This window comes from Tetrahymena thermophila, assembly GCF_000189635.1.
Source record: "Tetrahymena thermophila SB210 genomic scaffold scf_8254783, whole genome shotgun sequence".
In the NCBI taxonomy this organism is placed as follows: domain Eukaryota; phylum Ciliophora; class Oligohymenophorea; order Hymenostomatida; family Tetrahymenidae; genus Tetrahymena; species Tetrahymena thermophila.
This window is the reverse complement of record NW_002476539.1, coordinates 73,079-91,547: the sequence shown is the minus strand read 5'-3', so window position 1 is coordinate 91,547 and position 18,469 is coordinate 73,079. Positions and strand designations below refer to the sequence as shown.

At 20.7% G+C, this 18,469-nt stretch overlaps 5 protein-coding genes across 5 annotated transcripts; 2 read left to right on the top strand and 3 right to left on the bottom strand. All coding sequences in view use genetic code 6, as the record gives it.

Annotated features, from left to right (window-relative positions):
- Positions 1 to 1,148: 1,148 nt before the first annotated feature.
- Positions 1,149 to 3,257, bottom strand: TTHERM_00845900 (tetratricopeptide repeat protein; the record flags this gene model as incomplete). The annotated part of the gene is made up of 1 exon (XM_001009280.3): positions 1,149 to 3,257. The coding sequence occupies one exon, from the start codon at positions 3,255 to 3,257 to the stop codon at positions 1,149 to 1,151; it is 2,109 nt and encodes a 702-aa protein (XP_001009280.1).
- Positions 3,258 to 9,251: 5,994 nt separating this feature from the next.
- Positions 9,252 to 9,617, bottom strand: TTHERM_00845890 (hypothetical protein; the record flags this gene model as incomplete). The annotated part of the gene is made up of 1 exon (XM_001009279.1): positions 9,252 to 9,617. The coding sequence occupies one exon, from the start codon at positions 9,615 to 9,617 to the stop codon at positions 9,252 to 9,254; it is 366 nt and encodes a 121-aa protein (XP_001009279.1).
- A 471-nt stretch (positions 9,618 to 10,088) lies between these two features.
- On the top strand, positions 10,089 to 10,646 carry TTHERM_00845880 (hypothetical protein; the record flags this gene model as incomplete). Its single annotated transcript, XM_001009278.2, has 1 exon — positions 10,089 to 10,646. One exon carries the CDS (start codon positions 10,089 to 10,091, stop codon positions 10,644 to 10,646), a length of 558 nt encoding a protein of 185 aa, XP_001009278.2.
- Positions 10,647 to 12,749: 2,103 nt separating this feature from the next.
- Positions 12,750 to 13,214, bottom strand: TTHERM_00845870 (hypothetical protein; the record flags this gene model as incomplete). The annotated part of the gene is made up of 1 exon (XM_001009277.2): positions 12,750 to 13,214. One exon carries the CDS (start codon positions 13,212 to 13,214, stop codon positions 12,750 to 12,752), a length of 465 nt encoding a protein of 154 aa, XP_001009277.2.
- Positions 13,215 to 16,924: 3,710 nt separating this feature from the next.
- Positions 16,925 to 17,602, top strand: TTHERM_00845850 (hypothetical protein; the record flags this gene model as incomplete). Its single annotated transcript, XM_001009275.1, has 1 exon — positions 16,925 to 17,602. The coding sequence occupies one exon, from the start codon at positions 16,925 to 16,927 to the stop codon at positions 17,600 to 17,602; it is 678 nt and encodes a 225-aa protein (XP_001009275.1).
- Positions 17,603 to 18,469: the final 867 nt, after the last annotated feature.

Sequence of the window (18,469 nt, the reverse complement as noted above, 5' to 3'; positions counted from 1 at the left end):
GATTTTATTCTTAATCATCATTACTTCCACAATTGCTTATAACCTTTAACTCAAAAAAAAGGATAATTGTATATTTAAAGGCAATACAGTATTACCATACAAAATAAATATTAAAAAGAAAAAAAATTAATTTGATTTTAGTAATTTTAAATATGTAGGATAAAAACTATGAGTATTTAGTAAATAGTTAAGGTAATATTGCTTAATTTAATCTTTAAAATTGATTTTATAAGATTTTAAAATAATAATCAGTAATTATTTTCATAATAAATTTTTTAACTATAAAGATAAACTATGTATTTTTTTTAGTTTATTTATAATTAATTCTAGCATGAATTTTTATATTAAAATACCTAAGAAAAAAAACAATTTTAATTCCTATTCAATCTATTAGAAATTTTCTTTATTAGTAAAGAGGATTAATTTATAAATAATAAGTTTTATGTTTTATAATTTTTATTTATTTTATAAAGAGTATTTTTTAAAGCCTTATTCTTTTGGAAGGAAGGAATGACAGAATTAAAATCATAAATAAATTATCAAACGAATAAATGACGAATGAACTCAATAAATAATTTACTTGAATTTTAAACAGAATTAATATTATTTTGATTACTTTTTAAGCTTTTGCGGAAATTTATAAACAGAAAATAATTTAAATTTAATAAATAAATTGTGTGAAACATACTTAAATTGTGTTTGATTGATAGCTTATTTTAAAGATAAATAACTATAATAGTATTTAATACAGTTTACTTAATATAAATAATGCTGGGAAAATTATCAAAAATACTTTTGAGTTAATATATATAATGTTTAATTATTAAGTAGTTTTTATATATTTGAGAGCTATTTTAATTAGAAGATATTACTTGCTTGTTTGTTTTTTTGTTTGTAAATGTGTATGATTATATGTATATTTTTATATCTATTTTATATTTTAGAAAATTTTAATTACAATTAAAGGTTAAAGCTACAATCAGAATTGAAAAAATTTTTCTTGCGAAGATAGTTTTTGTTTTTTGTTTGTTTTTTTAGTTAATTTTTAATTAAAAATTATCTCTAAGAGTAATATTAGAAGCTAATTTTTTTGTGAAATTAAATTTTGAGCTAATTAGTTTGTTAATAAATAAATAAACTGCAATAATTCAATCATCTTATTCATCTTTTAATGCATTTTATTTAACTTCTCTGATTTTTTATTTTTATATGCTAATATTCTAGAGACAATCAGCGAGGTACCAAACAGCTCTATTGTAAAGAGGTGTTGATAATTCTGCAAGCTCAATACATACTTCGAAGCAGTGCTAAGCTGCTATGTAATTGCGCTAGTATTTAGCGAATATAATTCCTGCATTTAGATAATATTTGCAATTTTCAATCGAATTCTTTTTAGGTTCTAAATATCTCTTTATATCTTCTTTTAGAGTGATGTCTCTAGAAAGGATACCAAGATAGAGCTTAACAATTTTATTAGCGCTATCGATTTAAAGGGCTTTTTTAAGGCTTTCTTTTCCTTCAGATTCCTTCTCAGAGTAAATTAATTAGAGTTCAGCACATCTTATATACGCAGTGGCCTTGCATGGACTAGTTTATGTTGCTATTTAATAAATTTAAAGAGCTTATTTATAATTCTTATTTTCTTCTAAGATAGCTCCCATAGTCAAAATATTATTATAATTATTAGGGTCTGAAGAATAAACTTAACTGAAACTATCGTAAGCTTGTTTCCACATCTTCTTTTAAGAATAGTATTTTCCTAACATCAAATAAACATCTGTATTTTTGGAATCTATCTTAGCAGCATTGTTTAAAATTTCCTCTGCTTGTTAAGATTTTGCTTCATTTTAAAGATACAAATTAGCTAAATTTATCATAGCAGGCACATAATATGGGTCGAATTCAAGAGCCTTACGATAGTATTGCTCTGCTGTATCAAATTGTTATTCTCTTTGATACGTATTACCAATTTTTATGCAAGAAGCCTTATCAAGATTGTCATTGTCTAAATTATCAAAGTGATCTGGACTTTTAATAGATTGGGAACATTAATTAGACTTCAAGCTATCAGTTTAAAACAAAAGCTTGTCAGCGGGCTTTTAATTAAATTAGGATCTACGATCAGCTTCATATGTATTTGTCCTACTTAATCCTTTATAAGAGACTCCTGTTTCTTAGTTTTCATCTTATTCTTCATCATTCAAAGTTTTTATTCTTTTTTAAGCATCTTAAATTACGGAATTATTTAGCATAGTCTTAATATCAAATATTGTAAGGTTGATTGAATTTTCACAATCTAGCATTTATTTAGCTAGCTTATTTAATTCTTAGCTCATAGAAGGAATTTCTTTGTAAGTGCTGGTATCTCTTCTAATTCCATATTATTTTACAAAATCAATATGCTAACCCATCAAAATGTAAATTAAGATACCAAGACCCCAAATATCACAGGATTAGTCATAAATAATCGAGTGATCATCGAATAATGATTCATCATGATCTTCATGGAATTAGACGACAATCTTTTTGATATGAGGAGGTAAAAAAATAGGGTTGAGTTGTTAATAAAAAGATTTTTTATAGAGACAGAACTTTCCGTTAATAAGCGATGCTTTGTTAAAAATTAAAGAAGTGATTTTCAATTTATTTTGACTGTCATAAAGAATATTTTAAAAGTTAAAATCTCCTACTAGGAGATTATGTTAATGTAAATAGCTCATTCCACTTACTAGCTCTGAAATTATTTCTATTATTTAGATTTCACTCAGATGGTGTCTATATTCTATACATTAAGCTAAGCTATATTTGCACTCCTCCATAAAAATATAAGAAATACCATCTTAAATGTAGTAACTGTGAATTTAAACAATATTATCATGAATACACTTTTGGAGATTTTACGCCTCCAATTTTAATTATCTTTTATCTTGCTCATTTTAAATTGTGGCTTCAGGGCTGTGGTCAAAAATATCAAAGAGACACTCGTTTCTTAGCCTGTTGAAAAATATTTTAACAGTAAATTTTTTCATATCTTCGGTTGACTTTTCCTATACAGTAGCAATTACTTCAAAGTCTTCAAATTTTAAAATCTAAGTTATTCCGTACCCTTTTGCCTCAAGACTTTTAATAGCCTTTCTAAGTTCCAAATTTTTCTACTGGATATCAGCTTCAGATTTAAATAATTGAATTTCGTTTGTGGAAGAGATGGTCAATCTAGAGGATTTTTCTCCTTAAAAATCTATTTAACAATTACCCATTTTAAAAGAATATATTAATGAATAAATGAATATATTAAAGATTTTGGAGTTTTAGTTAATATTATTAAGATTAGAAGCAAATTTTGTTTTTGCCTTTATTTTTCTTTTTTCTAATTATTTATAAGCAAAGTTATATAACAAATTTATTTATCAATTCGTTAACTATTTCTAAATTAAGACTCATTATACATTATAAATAGAGAAAAAAATCTGAAAGAAAGCCTAAGCTTATTTTAATTAGCTATATGCCTGTGCCATACAATTAGCAAATAGATAGATAGATAACTTTATTGGGTCTTTGGTTGATACATTTGATTTTGATTTACCTTTCTATTTATCTATTTTAAAAAAAGAATATCATTTATGCCACACTTACAACTTTACCACTTATTATAAAAATTTATTTTAGCAAATGCAAAGTTAAATCTCCTTTTAAAATATGGGATATTTAATTCCAAATTTAATTGTAAAGGATTTTGCTTTATGTTTTCCTTAATATTTATGGTATTTTTATCTGTCTATTATTTTATTAAATTGTAATAGCAAATAGATTTTAGCTAAGAAAAAATTTAAACTTTATGATCAATATTATTAATATAAGAAACATCCTTACAAAATCAATAGGCATTTAGAATTAATTTTACAAATCATAAAAAAATATGACTACCTTTTTAATTTTTTTAGGAAATTCAGCTTGAAACTCAAAAAAAACCATAAAAATACTTTTAAATTTTAAAAATTAGCAGTAAAAACATCAAAAGTATTAGTTTAATTTACTGGAATTATATCTCCGTCAGCAATTTTAAGGTAAATTACTCATTTACAATTTGTGTCTAATCTTGAAAAGTTTAATAATAATTATCTCATGTATATATAAAAATTAATGACATTCATTTAATGGTAATAACTTAAAAAGAATGTATTAAAATGAATAAAATATCAAAACAATCCTAAGATAATTAAAATGTTAAATTAAATTCTATATCCAGGCTTACATTTATGTAAAAAAATAAAATCCCTAAAATAGTTTCTGCAAATTTAAATAAATACAAAATTATTAAAAACAAGTTAGTGTAAAACTTAATTATTTTTTTTTCCATTTAAAAAGATATAGACAATTAATTCAATATATTTATATTTTTTCTTAATTAATTAATAATTATTCAAAATTTATTATAGCTGAATAATAAATTCTTGAGGTAAATTTTATAAATCAGAAGTAAATAGGCATACTAAATATAGTACTAAAAAGTTTTTATTTATATTAAAAAAATTGCATGCTTTTTTCTTGTAAAATTTTAATTATATGACTAAATAACTAAGTCAAAGAAATAATAGTTCATTTAAGAAAAATTTGTTCTACTGAGAATCTTAGTATGAGATATACACACATTTACTTGAATAATTTTTAAAATAGATTTTTTCAAAGTTAATTTTCATTCATATAATATTATTAAATTTATGTAAATATAATTTCCCTTAAAATTCTGATCTACATATTAGTTTAAGATAAACATTCATTAATTCATTCTTTAAGAATATGCCTATATGTAAAACTTTCAAAGAATCTGTAAAAAAATATATTAATTATCAAAATTCTCCACTGATCTTAATAATCAAACTTAATTTCAAAATCTGAGTTGGAAGTTAAAGTAAAATAGATTTTTATAACATCTTCCTTCATTAGTTTATAATTATCAGTAGCAATATGCTTTGAATTTTCGTTGGCATAAATAATTAAAAAAAATATAATCTTTTCATTAAATTTGAGTCATTTAACTATTAAATAAAGATATATTAACATGAAAGAATAAATAATATTTCAATTTTTTTTAAAAATAGCTTTTAAATTTTGATTTTTGTTATGTCAATTAAATCTTCTCTTTTAAAAATTGATTCTTATTTTTCGCCAATCATATTTTGGATTAAGTGGAAAATATATATATGCTTAATTAAAAATTTTCAAATGAAAATAAAGTTGCTAAATTTAAAAAGTAATAGACCAAAAAAAGTGAATTTATCAAAATTATTTAGTTAAAAAAGTAAATTAATGTTTTGGAAAATAATAACTTTTCAAATTTATTCATTTTAAATAATATTTAGTCGGCTTTTATAAGACTGAATGATTTAAAAAAATAATAAATCCTTTAAAAAATTGAACTGAAATGTTTAAAAATCAAATTTATTGTTAAATTTAAAAGCTGAAATACTTAATTGTTAAAAAGTAAACCATCTCCACATAAAAAATTTCATTTTATGAGAAAATTTAAAATGCTTCAAAATTATTATAATAGGAAAATAAGATAACCTTTTGTATAATATTATTTAAATGAAAAGTTAAAGGCTATTTCATCAAAAAAATATTTACTATAAATACTCATATATATACTACAAACTCAGCATCTATTATAAATATTTTGTATTTATTATTTTGAAAATTTATAATTAACAGATAATTCTAACTTTAAAAATTAATCCATATTTATGAATGATCATTTATTTGCATTTTGAAAATCTCATTTTTTATCTTTTCTTTTAAAAAAGCATTACTAATTTAAAATGATAAAAATTCTTTTTTTCACAAAGATCAATTTTTGTTGGAAATTTAAAAATATTAAATAAATTAATTCTAATTATAAATTGAAATATAACAATAGATTTAATAAAAAAGATTGTAATAAAAACACAAAACTATAATCTTAAATTTACATATTTTTATTTAGGATTTAGGTTTATATTTTCTATTCATCCCTCCCAAATCTAATATTCTTTTATTTAAAATAAAATATAAAAAATATCAAATATATGTGTTGGATTATTCAGACTATTATGAGATCATAAAAAACTTAACTATTTGATGATAATGATGAAATTATATTATTAGAAGAATAAATTGGTCTATATAATCTGATTGTGCTATTTGTATAATTAAATATATTAATAAAATGATTTAAAAATTATTACCTAGATTTTAGTATTAACTTAACCCATAATTAAATTTACAATAAATTTAATTTATTTAAAGATTAGTATATTTTACTAATATTTTAGTTTAAATTTAAATCCATAAAATTTAAATTAATTAAATTCTAATACTAATCATAATATTGTTAGTATTGTAGCTAAGCTTGTAGTAAGATATCAATCTTCTAAGCTATTTTGATAGAATAGTTTAATTTTTTTAAATTTATTGATACTTCAAAAATAATTTATCTTTTGCTCATAACAATTCTTCTAGAGCTTAGTTATACTAATTTGGGTAACTCTTTTTAATATAAAAATTGTTGTATAAGCTATTTTTATGATTGATATACAATAATGTATATATGTTGTAAATAATCGTCTACCTTTTTTATAATTTCATAATGATTGCTGATTTTAAAAAACTTATATTAAATTCGGTTCAAACCTAATAACATTCTTTAAAACATAATATATGGTCCCTCCCTATTATATATACAAAAAATAGTTGATTTCTCATCTATATTTTATTATAAAATGTAATAAAAATTAATCAATTGTTTTCATTTTAGATTTTTATTCTTTCTATCTTTGTGGAAACTAAAAAATAAAAAAAAATAATTTATACTTTTTCAGATTTTATTTTTTATTTCTCTTTTATTTGGTATGTCAGATATATCTGGCAAAAGCTATATAATAACTGACATAAAAAATTTAATATGTATTTTAAAGACAAGACTTTGTTACATATCTTATTCTATTAAATTATTTTAAGATAAGTGAAAAATTGTTTTTGAACAAAACTTTTTATTCAATTAATAAGAACTAAATAATTATCAAAAGAGGTTAAAAAAATTATAATTGTATTTTATGCAATATTTTCAATCAGAATATAAATCATATAAAACTAGCTAAGGATAGATAGGTAAAAAAAATTGTTAATGCTTGAGGAATCCGTTAATTTGAAAAATTGATTGAATTATTTTTTTGAAGATAATAGTTTGCTTTTCATTTAATTTTTAAAAATAAATAAAAATATTATAATGACCTTATTATATTCTTTATGCTAATGAGTTTGATAGTTCTTTGTTATCTATTCTTTCAAGACAATAATTGAAAAAATGATGTTCAATTTATATATCATTTTCTATAACTTATTTAAAATGATACTAGCAGTAATGCATATTTATTTACATATAAGGAAGGGTATAAATATTATTTGAAGCATCTTCTATTAGTTTGTAGTACCACATACATAATTTATTATTGCACTGATTATTTTGTTAATTTTATGTCTAGTTAGCAAATCCTTGATTAAATTAACTTGTAAAATATATCATCACTTAATTACTTTTTATACTTTAATTATGTTTAATATCTTGAGCATATGTATCGATACTTTAGATAGAAGATAAAAAATAAACTTTATGTTAAAATAGCTCATTATACAGCATTGGTATATAAATAACTAAGAATATTGCGTTTAATAAAATTGTAGATATATTTGTAATATTTTATAGATGGTGATGATTCACAGAGTATATGCTATCAACAAAAGTTAAAAATATCACAAAATTTAGTAATTTTCCATAAAAATTAATAATCACTAAGTATTTACTCATAGGTTTAATATCCTTAATCGATTCTGTAGTGTTGAAGATAATATTAGCTATATTTTCAATTAAGATATTTGATGGATCGAATTTAGATGAGTAATAATAAATAAACATTTGTTATGTTAAAAGAATTGCTAAAGTGTAGAATCCTAGATTAATTTAATTGTTATCTTCCAATGTTAGCATGCAGCTTATTGTGATTAAATATGTTAGATAGCTAATAAAATATTTAACAAAATCTTTAAGACTCTTTTAGATAGAATTATTAATTTCAAAGTAGTAAATAATACTTAATAAAAATCCTAAAGTAAAGTAGGAGGAAAAGCATAGATTTATGATTTGTAAGCTAATAATATTATTCAATACCTAAATTCCATAGAAAGCAATCATTTAAATAATAAAAAGTATAAATTTCATTGATATGTTAAAGACTAAATAATCATTCACTTTTTCATCTGAAACTGCGAACATAAACGCATTGAATTATCTTTTATTTAAAGCAATTAAAAAGATGACTAGCTTTTCTAAACAGAAAAAGCAGCAAAAAATAATTGGATAGAGTAAAAAATCACCTTATAAAAGTTTAATTGAAACAGCAATATTTAAGATATCGACAATTATAGGACCAGCAATAGCAACAAAAGTTTAAATTGACTCTAGTTTGATGAGTTCCTTCATTAATTATAATTTCGCTTTAATTTATAATAATATTTTTGTAATTTTTAATAAATAATAACAAGATAATTAATTAGTTTGTTACTTTATAAATCAAATATAAACAATAGACTAATATTAATAACGAACCATTGATTGAAATAAGTATCTTCAAGCAAGAATTTAAATTTTTATACTAGCTTTATGATATAAAGCCAAATTAATTAATTAAAAAAAGATAAGTATTTAAACAATTCAATCAATTTAATGTTTTCATTTTAAGCTAATCTTTTACCTACAAATTACAACATAAAATAAGTATCTTTAAGCATAGAATTATTTATTTTTTTTATTGATTCATTAATTCTAGCGACTTTTTTTATGTCATAATAGTAAAATATGTTAAATTCAAATAGAATGATAATACTATATATTAATAATTATAGAAGAAATTTAGTTAATCTAAATCTTAAATAAATTTAAAGGTATTTTGACCTATTTTATTTTTAATATTAGATCAATTAAAAATATTTTATTGCATCATACAAAATAAATATTTTATTACATCATAACAAATTATACTTATTTTAATAAAATAGAATTTAGTTAATTTATTATATTGAAATATTGCTTTTATATTTTAATTCACATTTTTATTTAACTTGAATTTAATTTAATTTGCTAAATTAACTTTTTGTTTAAATTACATAAAATCAAAAGTAAATTATTTATTTTTTCTATTTTTTTTATTATCAGCTCTATTTCATGAATCTATACTGTAAAGGTCAAATAGAGCTAGATCAGGTAAAATAGTAACAATAAATTTTTGGTTTTTTAAGAAAGCTAATACTTGATAAGTTTGTGAATACATTTTTCTCAGTATAGATTGCTAAGGATCATTAAGTTTGGTTAAGAGAATTTCTGTAAGTTATGTATTAATTAAACCGTTTGTTAGTCTTTCTTTTAGAATTTCAATGGGAGCAGAGGAATTTCTAAAGCTTTAATTTTAATATATTTACTCAACTTAAAGTAAATAAACAAATTCTTATTTTGAAAGAAGCTTTTAGGTGTGGTAATTACAAATGCTAAATGTATGTAAAGATAAATTAACATAAACTCTATTTTTCATTTAAAAAGAAACAGATTTTAAGAATTTATATAATAATTCACAGCCTGAGTCATTGCATTAATTTGGAATGAGTAAACTTCATTCTATGTCTTTTCTTATTGGTTAAGAGGTGGCTTAGTAATTTGTTTTAAATAAAATATCTACTTCAGAAATAAATAATGACTTTTAACAAAGATCATTAGAAATACTACGTAAATCGTCATCAGTGCTTACATAAGAACTCTTATATTTGATTGCCATGTGATAGAAAGAGTAAAGAAACGATAAAATGTAAAAACAGTTTAAAAAAAAAGCTATTACTTCATTCACAACTAGTACTTTTTAGTGTTCGTTAAGCTATTAGAAATTGTTTAATCTATCAAGAGTGTACTTGATTATTTAATATATAAGCAATGTAAAAAGAAATGACTAATTTATGAATCCACAAAGTATACTTGTCTTTTTTTAACCGTATGAAAAAAGTTAGTAAGGATGAGAGTTGCAAGCTATAGAATATAGAAGTTTGATGGAATGCTAATAATTTTGATCTCTAATTTACTTGATATTCAAAAAAAAAGATATAAGGTGAGTAACCAATATAAAAATTAAGCACATTAACCCTAAATTAAATTTCTATTCACTTATCTTTATTGTTAAGAGCGATCCTAGAGTTAGATAGAAAGCTAAATATATCACAAAAGCCTTAATACAGTCCTTGAGATTAAAGTTCTGCAAATAAGCGAACCTAAAATAAATTATGGCATAGATTGCAAACTCATAGAATCTCATAAGCACCAAAACATAAGCATTGATTGCAATATCATTAGTATCATTTTCAATCTCATAGCTTCTCAAACCAAATAAATAAATGAAATTTTAAATGCCATAAAGATATTCAGAGAAAGCCCTATATTTGAGATAATATTAAGTACTCATAGGGATTTGTTTGTAAATAATTACAAACACTACTTCTATTTAAAAGAAACAAAATACCCAAAAAATATTTCTTTTGCTATGATAAAAATCTTAATTGAAAAAGACGTACTGTGAAATCGAAACTAAAAGAATTAATCCTAAAGTTGACCATAGCATAGATTACTTATCAATTACAAATAATGAAATGGCTAAATAAAACTATAAAGCGCTTGATATTGTAGATGATATCGAAAATGCCAAGCTTGCTTTGAAATCCATTGCTTTTAATTTATTATTGATATACTTTATCACTAATTAAATTATCTAATTTTTATATTTTTCCTTTTTGTTATAATTTATTAAATCCACCTTATAAAAACGGCTATTTCTAAAATAAAAAACATAAAATCAACAATTTATTTTTAATCTAATTAAATGTTTACAAAATAAATTTATTTTTTTAGAATTATTGATTTATTTTCTTTGTTTTAAAAATATTTATAGTTTTAAATGTTTAAATTAAATATTTTATTGGAAAAATTTAAAAATCATCTAAAAATTTTAAATATTCATAATTTTACAAAAATAAAATATTAAATATTTGTTTTATAGGGGTTTTATAAGAATAAATCATATTATATAATTTAATACTCATTAAATGCTAATCAAAAAATTTTCTTTGAATATCTTTTTTATTTTATTATTTATTCGAAAATGAAATTGAGAACTTTATATGACCAATGGTGTGTAAAATAAACTTAATACTTCTTTTTTTTAAAGAATATTTAAGAAAAGGGTAAATCAAAAATATTATTTAGTTTTCAAAATTTTTTAAATTAATATCTAAAATAAGCCTTTAAAAAATAGAATATTACTCATTTTTAGTAATCAGATAAGCTAAATATGTTATAGATTGCCTTTTTGATAAATTTCTTTCAAATATGATGCAAATTTTGGCATTTATGCTTTATTTTAAAATAATTTATTACAATAAAATTAGATTTAACACTAATTAAAATATTTGAAACATTTTTAAAACTATGAGATTTTTTTTTACAGAGATTACTAATATAATTTTGATTTAAAATAAAATAATATTATTTATCTAAAAAAGAATAGAAATTTCAATCATTTTTGAAAAATATTTTTTATAAATTTTAATTTGCATAATTTCTTTAAAATATTTAGTGATAAAATATAGTTAATGATTCGATAAAATTTGTTAGTTTGTTTCAATACATTTTAGTAAGAAAACTATTCTTACATAAAAATTTGGAAATATTCAGCCAGCAAGAGTTTTAAATTTAAGTCTAAGATTATGCATTATTTATTTATAGAAATCAATATAGAATTAATTTTATTAGAAAAGTAAAAAAATAAAAACTATTGAGTAAGAAATGATTATTTGTTATTATAAATATATTAATTCTCCAAACTTAATCATAATATGTGATGTTATTTAATTAAAATATTTTACTTTTTTTAATTTTAATTGATGCTTAGAATAAAACTTTATTAAAATTAAATATCATAATATAGCTTAATAGCTTGATAAATCAATGAATAAGAATGAAATTATAAGTATATTTTTTTAGTTTGATGAAAATAAGGTTTTGCAGATTACACTTGATACAAATACAAATATTATATTAATTTACTTCTTGAATTTTACATTTGATTAATTTTATGTAAATTAGATACAAATTTTTATGTAAATTTAAACAGTGCATTAAATTAAAGGAAGCTGTAGATCGTTGGCTAAACAAACAAATAGTTCCATAGTAATTCTTATAACCAAACATAAGTTTGAAAGATTTTTTTGCAAATATTCGAAATTTATTTAAGCTTAATAATGTGAGATCTATCTCGTGATAATAAGCTAAATTTAAAATAGAAGTAATCAGAAATAAAGAATTGTTTGAGATTTTGTGTCGTCATATTTTTGATATGTGAATAGCTAGTAAACAACAGAAAGATTGATTTATTTATTTATTAGGGGTGCAATAGAGATATTTAAGTTTCTATCTATTTATTAAAAAAAATTTTGAGTCATTGTATTTTAGTATTATAAGAAAAAGCAAATAAATTTATTGTTTATAAAATGGATATCTTAGAAACTGATAGAAATGAATTAGTTAAGATTTTAAAGTTGTATTACATTTCAAATATAGTTAGGATATATCTAGTTGCTAAATTTTATATCGCAAACCATCACCTTTACTTTTTGTTATTCTGGATTCATTTCATTTTGGATAAATTCGTTGGAGTGAGCATGTAGGGATTGATGCATAAGAAAGAATAGTTGAAAATGATTTTAGCAGATATGTTTTAAATTGGATTCTTGTTTTACCAAAAAGAGTAAAATTATAATTTAGAAAGAACATACATTAGATATATTATATCAGCTCTTTTTCCTTAGATTATTTTAGACTCATTTATGCTGTTTGGTAGAAATATGATTTTCATTGAAGTTATTCCTCTCGATGCTTACTTGGCTTATCTTATTTTACTAGGCTAGCTCGTACTAGTTTCTGTTATGATAACGTAGATAGAGTTCACAGGCTATGAATACCTATTTAAATATATTTAAATTATATTGACTAGCTATCTCTCCACATTTGCTCTTATACAGATTTCTAATTATTTTCTTTTTTTAAACCTTTCTGTCATTTTGTTAAGCTCGATAATTATATTCTACATCATCAAAAGCAAAGATCAATATAGAACAGATCTTCTAAAATAATTCACTTGTGTCTTGTTTATGATTCCATTTGCGAGGATACTTTACTGTTCGCTTATACAAAAGAAATACATCACGATTATTTTGTATCACTACACTTTTCTTAGGTTTTTGATGCTTTTTATATTTGGAGTTAAAAATTTTGTAAAAAATATATATATGTATGATTAAATATCTAATGGTCTTTAGATAGTTTTGATTAATTAATTCTTAGCGTTTATCTCTAGCATAATATAATTAATCTTTGATTTTAACACATACAAAACTTCTATTTACTAATATAAAATTTTCTTTATTTATTCCAAAGACTCCTTGCAAGATGCCAACAACAGTCTTAAAGACAAGTGTGAGTTTGCAACCAATATAGAAATTTATTTAGTCAGTAAGGGCTAAATTATATCTACTCTAGGTTATAATCAGCTTTAGAATTATGAAATTTGTAAGTGCTCAAGTAACTTTTGCAAATTGCATTATGAGCTCATTAAAAATATGCTGCACCTTATCAAAAAAGGAATTTAAATCTAAGTTAAATCATTCTATGATTACCCGATGTGCTCAGAACAATAATTTCTTTTGCTATAAGAGGAAGAAATACTGCCAGAATATTACTTTAATACATTTAAAATATAAGACTTAGAGGATAAATACCTTTTCTAAAACTTAGTTGAAAGATATTTCAATGGCTACATGCATGGTGAGCTAAGCAATTATATTTTTAAACTGCTAAATAGGACAAGCTAATAAAAAATAAAAAAATTAAAATCAACAATTATGTCTGTAAATGCATTTTTAAAGCAATTAAAAAATGAAATAAACTTCCTTCCATATCAATTAGTGTTATACGATCTAAATGAAAATTGAATGCCATTTACAAAATAAAAGCTCTAAGCTATATTACTCACTTTTCTTCATAAATTTTGCACAAAATTGATCATGAATAAAATTTTAAATTAAAAATTAACTTAAAAAATTGAAATCCTAGTTTTACTAAATTAAAATATTAAAAACTAAGTTAATTGAAAAATAGATAAAGAAAATTTTACTTTTGTAATTAAATTTACTAATAATAATAATAAACTAGTTAAATAAAAAAATATTTACTTATATTGAAATATTTAAAAATTTTTGTAAAGATATATTAAATTACATCATAGAACATTCATCTATATAAATACCTTTTTTATAAATTAAAAAATTGTAGATATAAATATAAAAAAACTTCATTTATAATTTTGATAATGTGATGTAAAATGATGTTTTTTGCTTAAAAATGAGTTTTAAGTAAGTAATTTTAATTTGTATAACATAAATTTTTAAAATTTAATATTTATGAGTATTTATTCTAGAAATTAAAATGCAATAAAAGAGATTCAAAATATTTATAATAATATTATTTAGATTATTTTAAATGAAAATGAAAAAAAAAAAATTGAAAATTATTAATTAAAAAATTAAAAAGATTATTCAAAAAATTAATTAAAAATAAACTCCTTTTAACCCAATCAACCAACAAATTAATTTGCCATCTCAAATTTAAATTTATATCAGTAAAAACGAGATTATAATTTTTTCACCTAATAAGCTGAATAGCATTTCAAAAATAAGGAATTTTGAACTCTTACTAATTTGATAATAATGTAAAAACAAATTTTAACTCCAATTTTTTTCATTTGTTTGTTTTTTGTGTATTTGATAATGTGTGTAAATAAATTTTTTTAAAACAAAAATGCATTTTTAAAAATTATATTTTTATTTTAACTACTCAAAACGAACAATTGTAATTTTTATAAACTAACTAAACAGATTAAAAGCATTTAATTTAGAAAGCAATATAAGAATTATTATAAAAGAAATTAAATTTATTACATTTCTTTTCTTGTCTTTTTAATTTTTTCATTTCTTTATAATGTTTTCAAAAAATTTGTTTTAGATTAATAATTTTTAAATTATGTATGGGCTTAGCACGCACATAGGTAAAATGATAAATTAGCTTTCTAAAAATTAAAATGTCAAAATTATTTTTACATAATAATTTGATGATGAATATTTTTACATTTTTGAATAATTTTTTTCTTTTAAAAATAAAAAAACAATGATTTAAATTAAGAATCAAAATTTTTAAATAATTTAAAAAAAAATAGGACTATTTTAAATCCATACTTATAAGATATTATATATTTTTCTAGTTTTAAAGAGGCTGAATCATAATATTTTTGGTAAATTAATTTAAGATTATTTTATATTAGCAAACAAATCTTGTTTGTCAATTATAATAAAATTTTCTTATTTTTACTAAAAACAGCTTTTTAAAATGAAAAGATAAATAATAATTTTGCTATTTTTTTAATATTTTTCCAATTTTCTCTCAAAACTTAAAGATAAATGTGGTGGCCCTTTTTGTTTTAAATTTTAACGCATTTTTGTTTTATCCCTTGAACAATTTTAATTGTACTTACTTAATTACTTTTAAAAGCATACATTTTTTTTTAGCCAGCAAAAAATTTAAAAAAACTGTCTGTCACTGTTAAATTTTTTGATTTTTTCTTGAAAAATAAAATTAGTACATATTTCAGTCTTATCTCTGTCTCACTTTGATTTATCTGCATATATTTTTTATATTAGTAAACGAAATATTAAAGTATGTCTTTAAATATAAGTTTTCATATTTTCAAGGAATACTGCAAGTGGGAATAGCTAGAATGGAAAATATAATTTTATAATGAATTTATGTTTATTTAAGTTTTCATTAAACTATAATGTTAGCTTTTAAAAATAATTTTAATAAGTAAATTATCTATATTTTTACTTTTTTTTCATTTATAAAGTTGGTTACTTAAAAAGAAGTAAGTTAATTCTTTTGAAAAACATAACTTACTAAAAAACAGCTAGTTGAATTTTTAGAATTGTTGTACATTATATAAACGGAAGTTATGTAAACTGTAAACAAATTTTTTAATCTGCAATTATTGATTGACAGCTTTAAATAATTATCATTCAATATTTTAGCTTATATAAATATATAAATATTTATATAATATTATATTTATTCATATGTCTTTATATATGTAAAATACATATTACCATAAAATTCTTAAACTTAGTTAGTCCAATCTTACCATCTAAAACCTATATTAAAATAATTAATATCTTAATACAATAGAAAGTCAAAAGAGAGTCCTTTTAAAATTAAAAACATTAGCATACTAAAATAAGATGATTATCATTCAAAAAAAATGAATTTTTTATTTGAGAGACAAATATTAGCATCTAAAATTAAATAACTTTAAAAAAAAAGATAAAATTTTTTAAAAAAAACCAAAGATGCTTTAAAAGAGTAAATAATAGGCAGAAAATATGTAAGAATGAATGATTAATATTATTTGAACTCATTTTTAAATTTAATTAGAAACCAAATTTTAAAGCACAGACTGACTTGACTGTCCCTAAGTTGTAAGAATATTGTTATATTTTCCAAATGATAATCAGTAAAAAAACTTTATTACAATTTCATTCAAGTGCAACTCATCCATTTATTCAAATTACTTAACATATCATATATTCTTACTGTATACTCTTAAAAATTTTACAAAATAATAAAATCTTCAAGTAATTGATAATTACTGATTTAATTTACAAAACCAAAAGAAATAAAGTTATTAACATACAAATTTAAATGGATAATGAAAAAGAAAGTTCTATAGTTACAAATGTTAGATAAATTTAATATTTCAAAGTGATCTCTAGTATAAATAATAACATTAAAAATGCTAAGCTCAATGATGATGAAGATAAGATCAAGGTCAAATAGTGCTCTTTTAAAAATATTTCATAAGTCATGATTGAGAAATCAGATTGCGAATATTTAATATTTAAAAAATTATATTCCTAAAAATCTAATCTATAGGAAAATATTGATTAAGGCTAAGTAGAAGACTCTGATAGGCTAGAATACATGTAAAAACTAAAAGATTCACCAATAGAAAGAAACAATATATTCAAGAACATCATCTAATCTTTCTTGAAATTTATAGATTCTTAGTAAAACAAAAATTTGCTATTGATACATTTAGATAAAAGTTCTAAACAAGAAGGATTGGAGAGCTCAATTAAAGTTATAAAGAGGAAATTGAAAAAGTAAAAATGTCAATGGAATTAAAAAATTCTGAGTCTATTAAAAAGCTCGAAGCACCAAAAAATATTTTAATACTATCTTGAAAATATTTAAAATTTATGGCTCTAGCACAGTAAAGTTGAAAATAAAGAAAACACTTTTTGGTATTCTAAATTACTTTTAAGAGCTATTTAAGACCCAATTCTAAGAGAAGAAATTAAGTATTACAAAAAAAACTGATACTTCCAGAACTCTTTCAATCATAAAATAACTAGCCTTTAACTCACTCACTAGCTCACACACCAACTAAGATATCAACTAATTTTTACTAATATATATAAAGAAAATTTTTAATATATTATTTATCTAAAATACTTATGTTTATATTGCTTATATAATTTATTTTTAATTATTTACATAAAATCAATATACTTTTTTCAGAACTTCAAATTATATTTATCATAAACACACATAAGATGTTTTTCTTCTTTTTCTTGATATTTTCTTTGCTAAGATCATATATTAATAATGAATTTTACATCTCAAATATCAAATTTGCATTTTTTTTAAAAGAATTTTAATATTTTAAAGGCAATTAAGGATTAAAATTATTTTAAAGCAAAAATAAATTTAAATAAATTACTAATACTTAATTTTTATTATCATTTTATTTGATAGACTCATAAAATTTTAATACACTAAGCATGCATTATTATAATATTTATAGTTAATCACTTGCTCAAAAACATTTAAAATTGAAAACAATCTGTTGATTTTATCTATAAATAACTGAATATTAGGTCATCTGCTAATTCAATTGCTATAAAACTTATAATTTTATGATAACTATAAATAGATTTATTCGAGCATATAACAATTTATTTTCAATTAATTTTTACTGTTTGCATTTTTGGATAAATTTCAAAACTTTATCAAGTTACAATAAATTTTAGGATAAAGTGTATTAATTAGATATAATAAATAAAGTAGTTAAACCGAGATTTTTACCATAAAAACTGAAAGAATATTTACATAAAATGGACAAAATATCTCTAAAAATAATAAAATATTACTTAATTTAGTTATATAAATGATTAAATAATGATC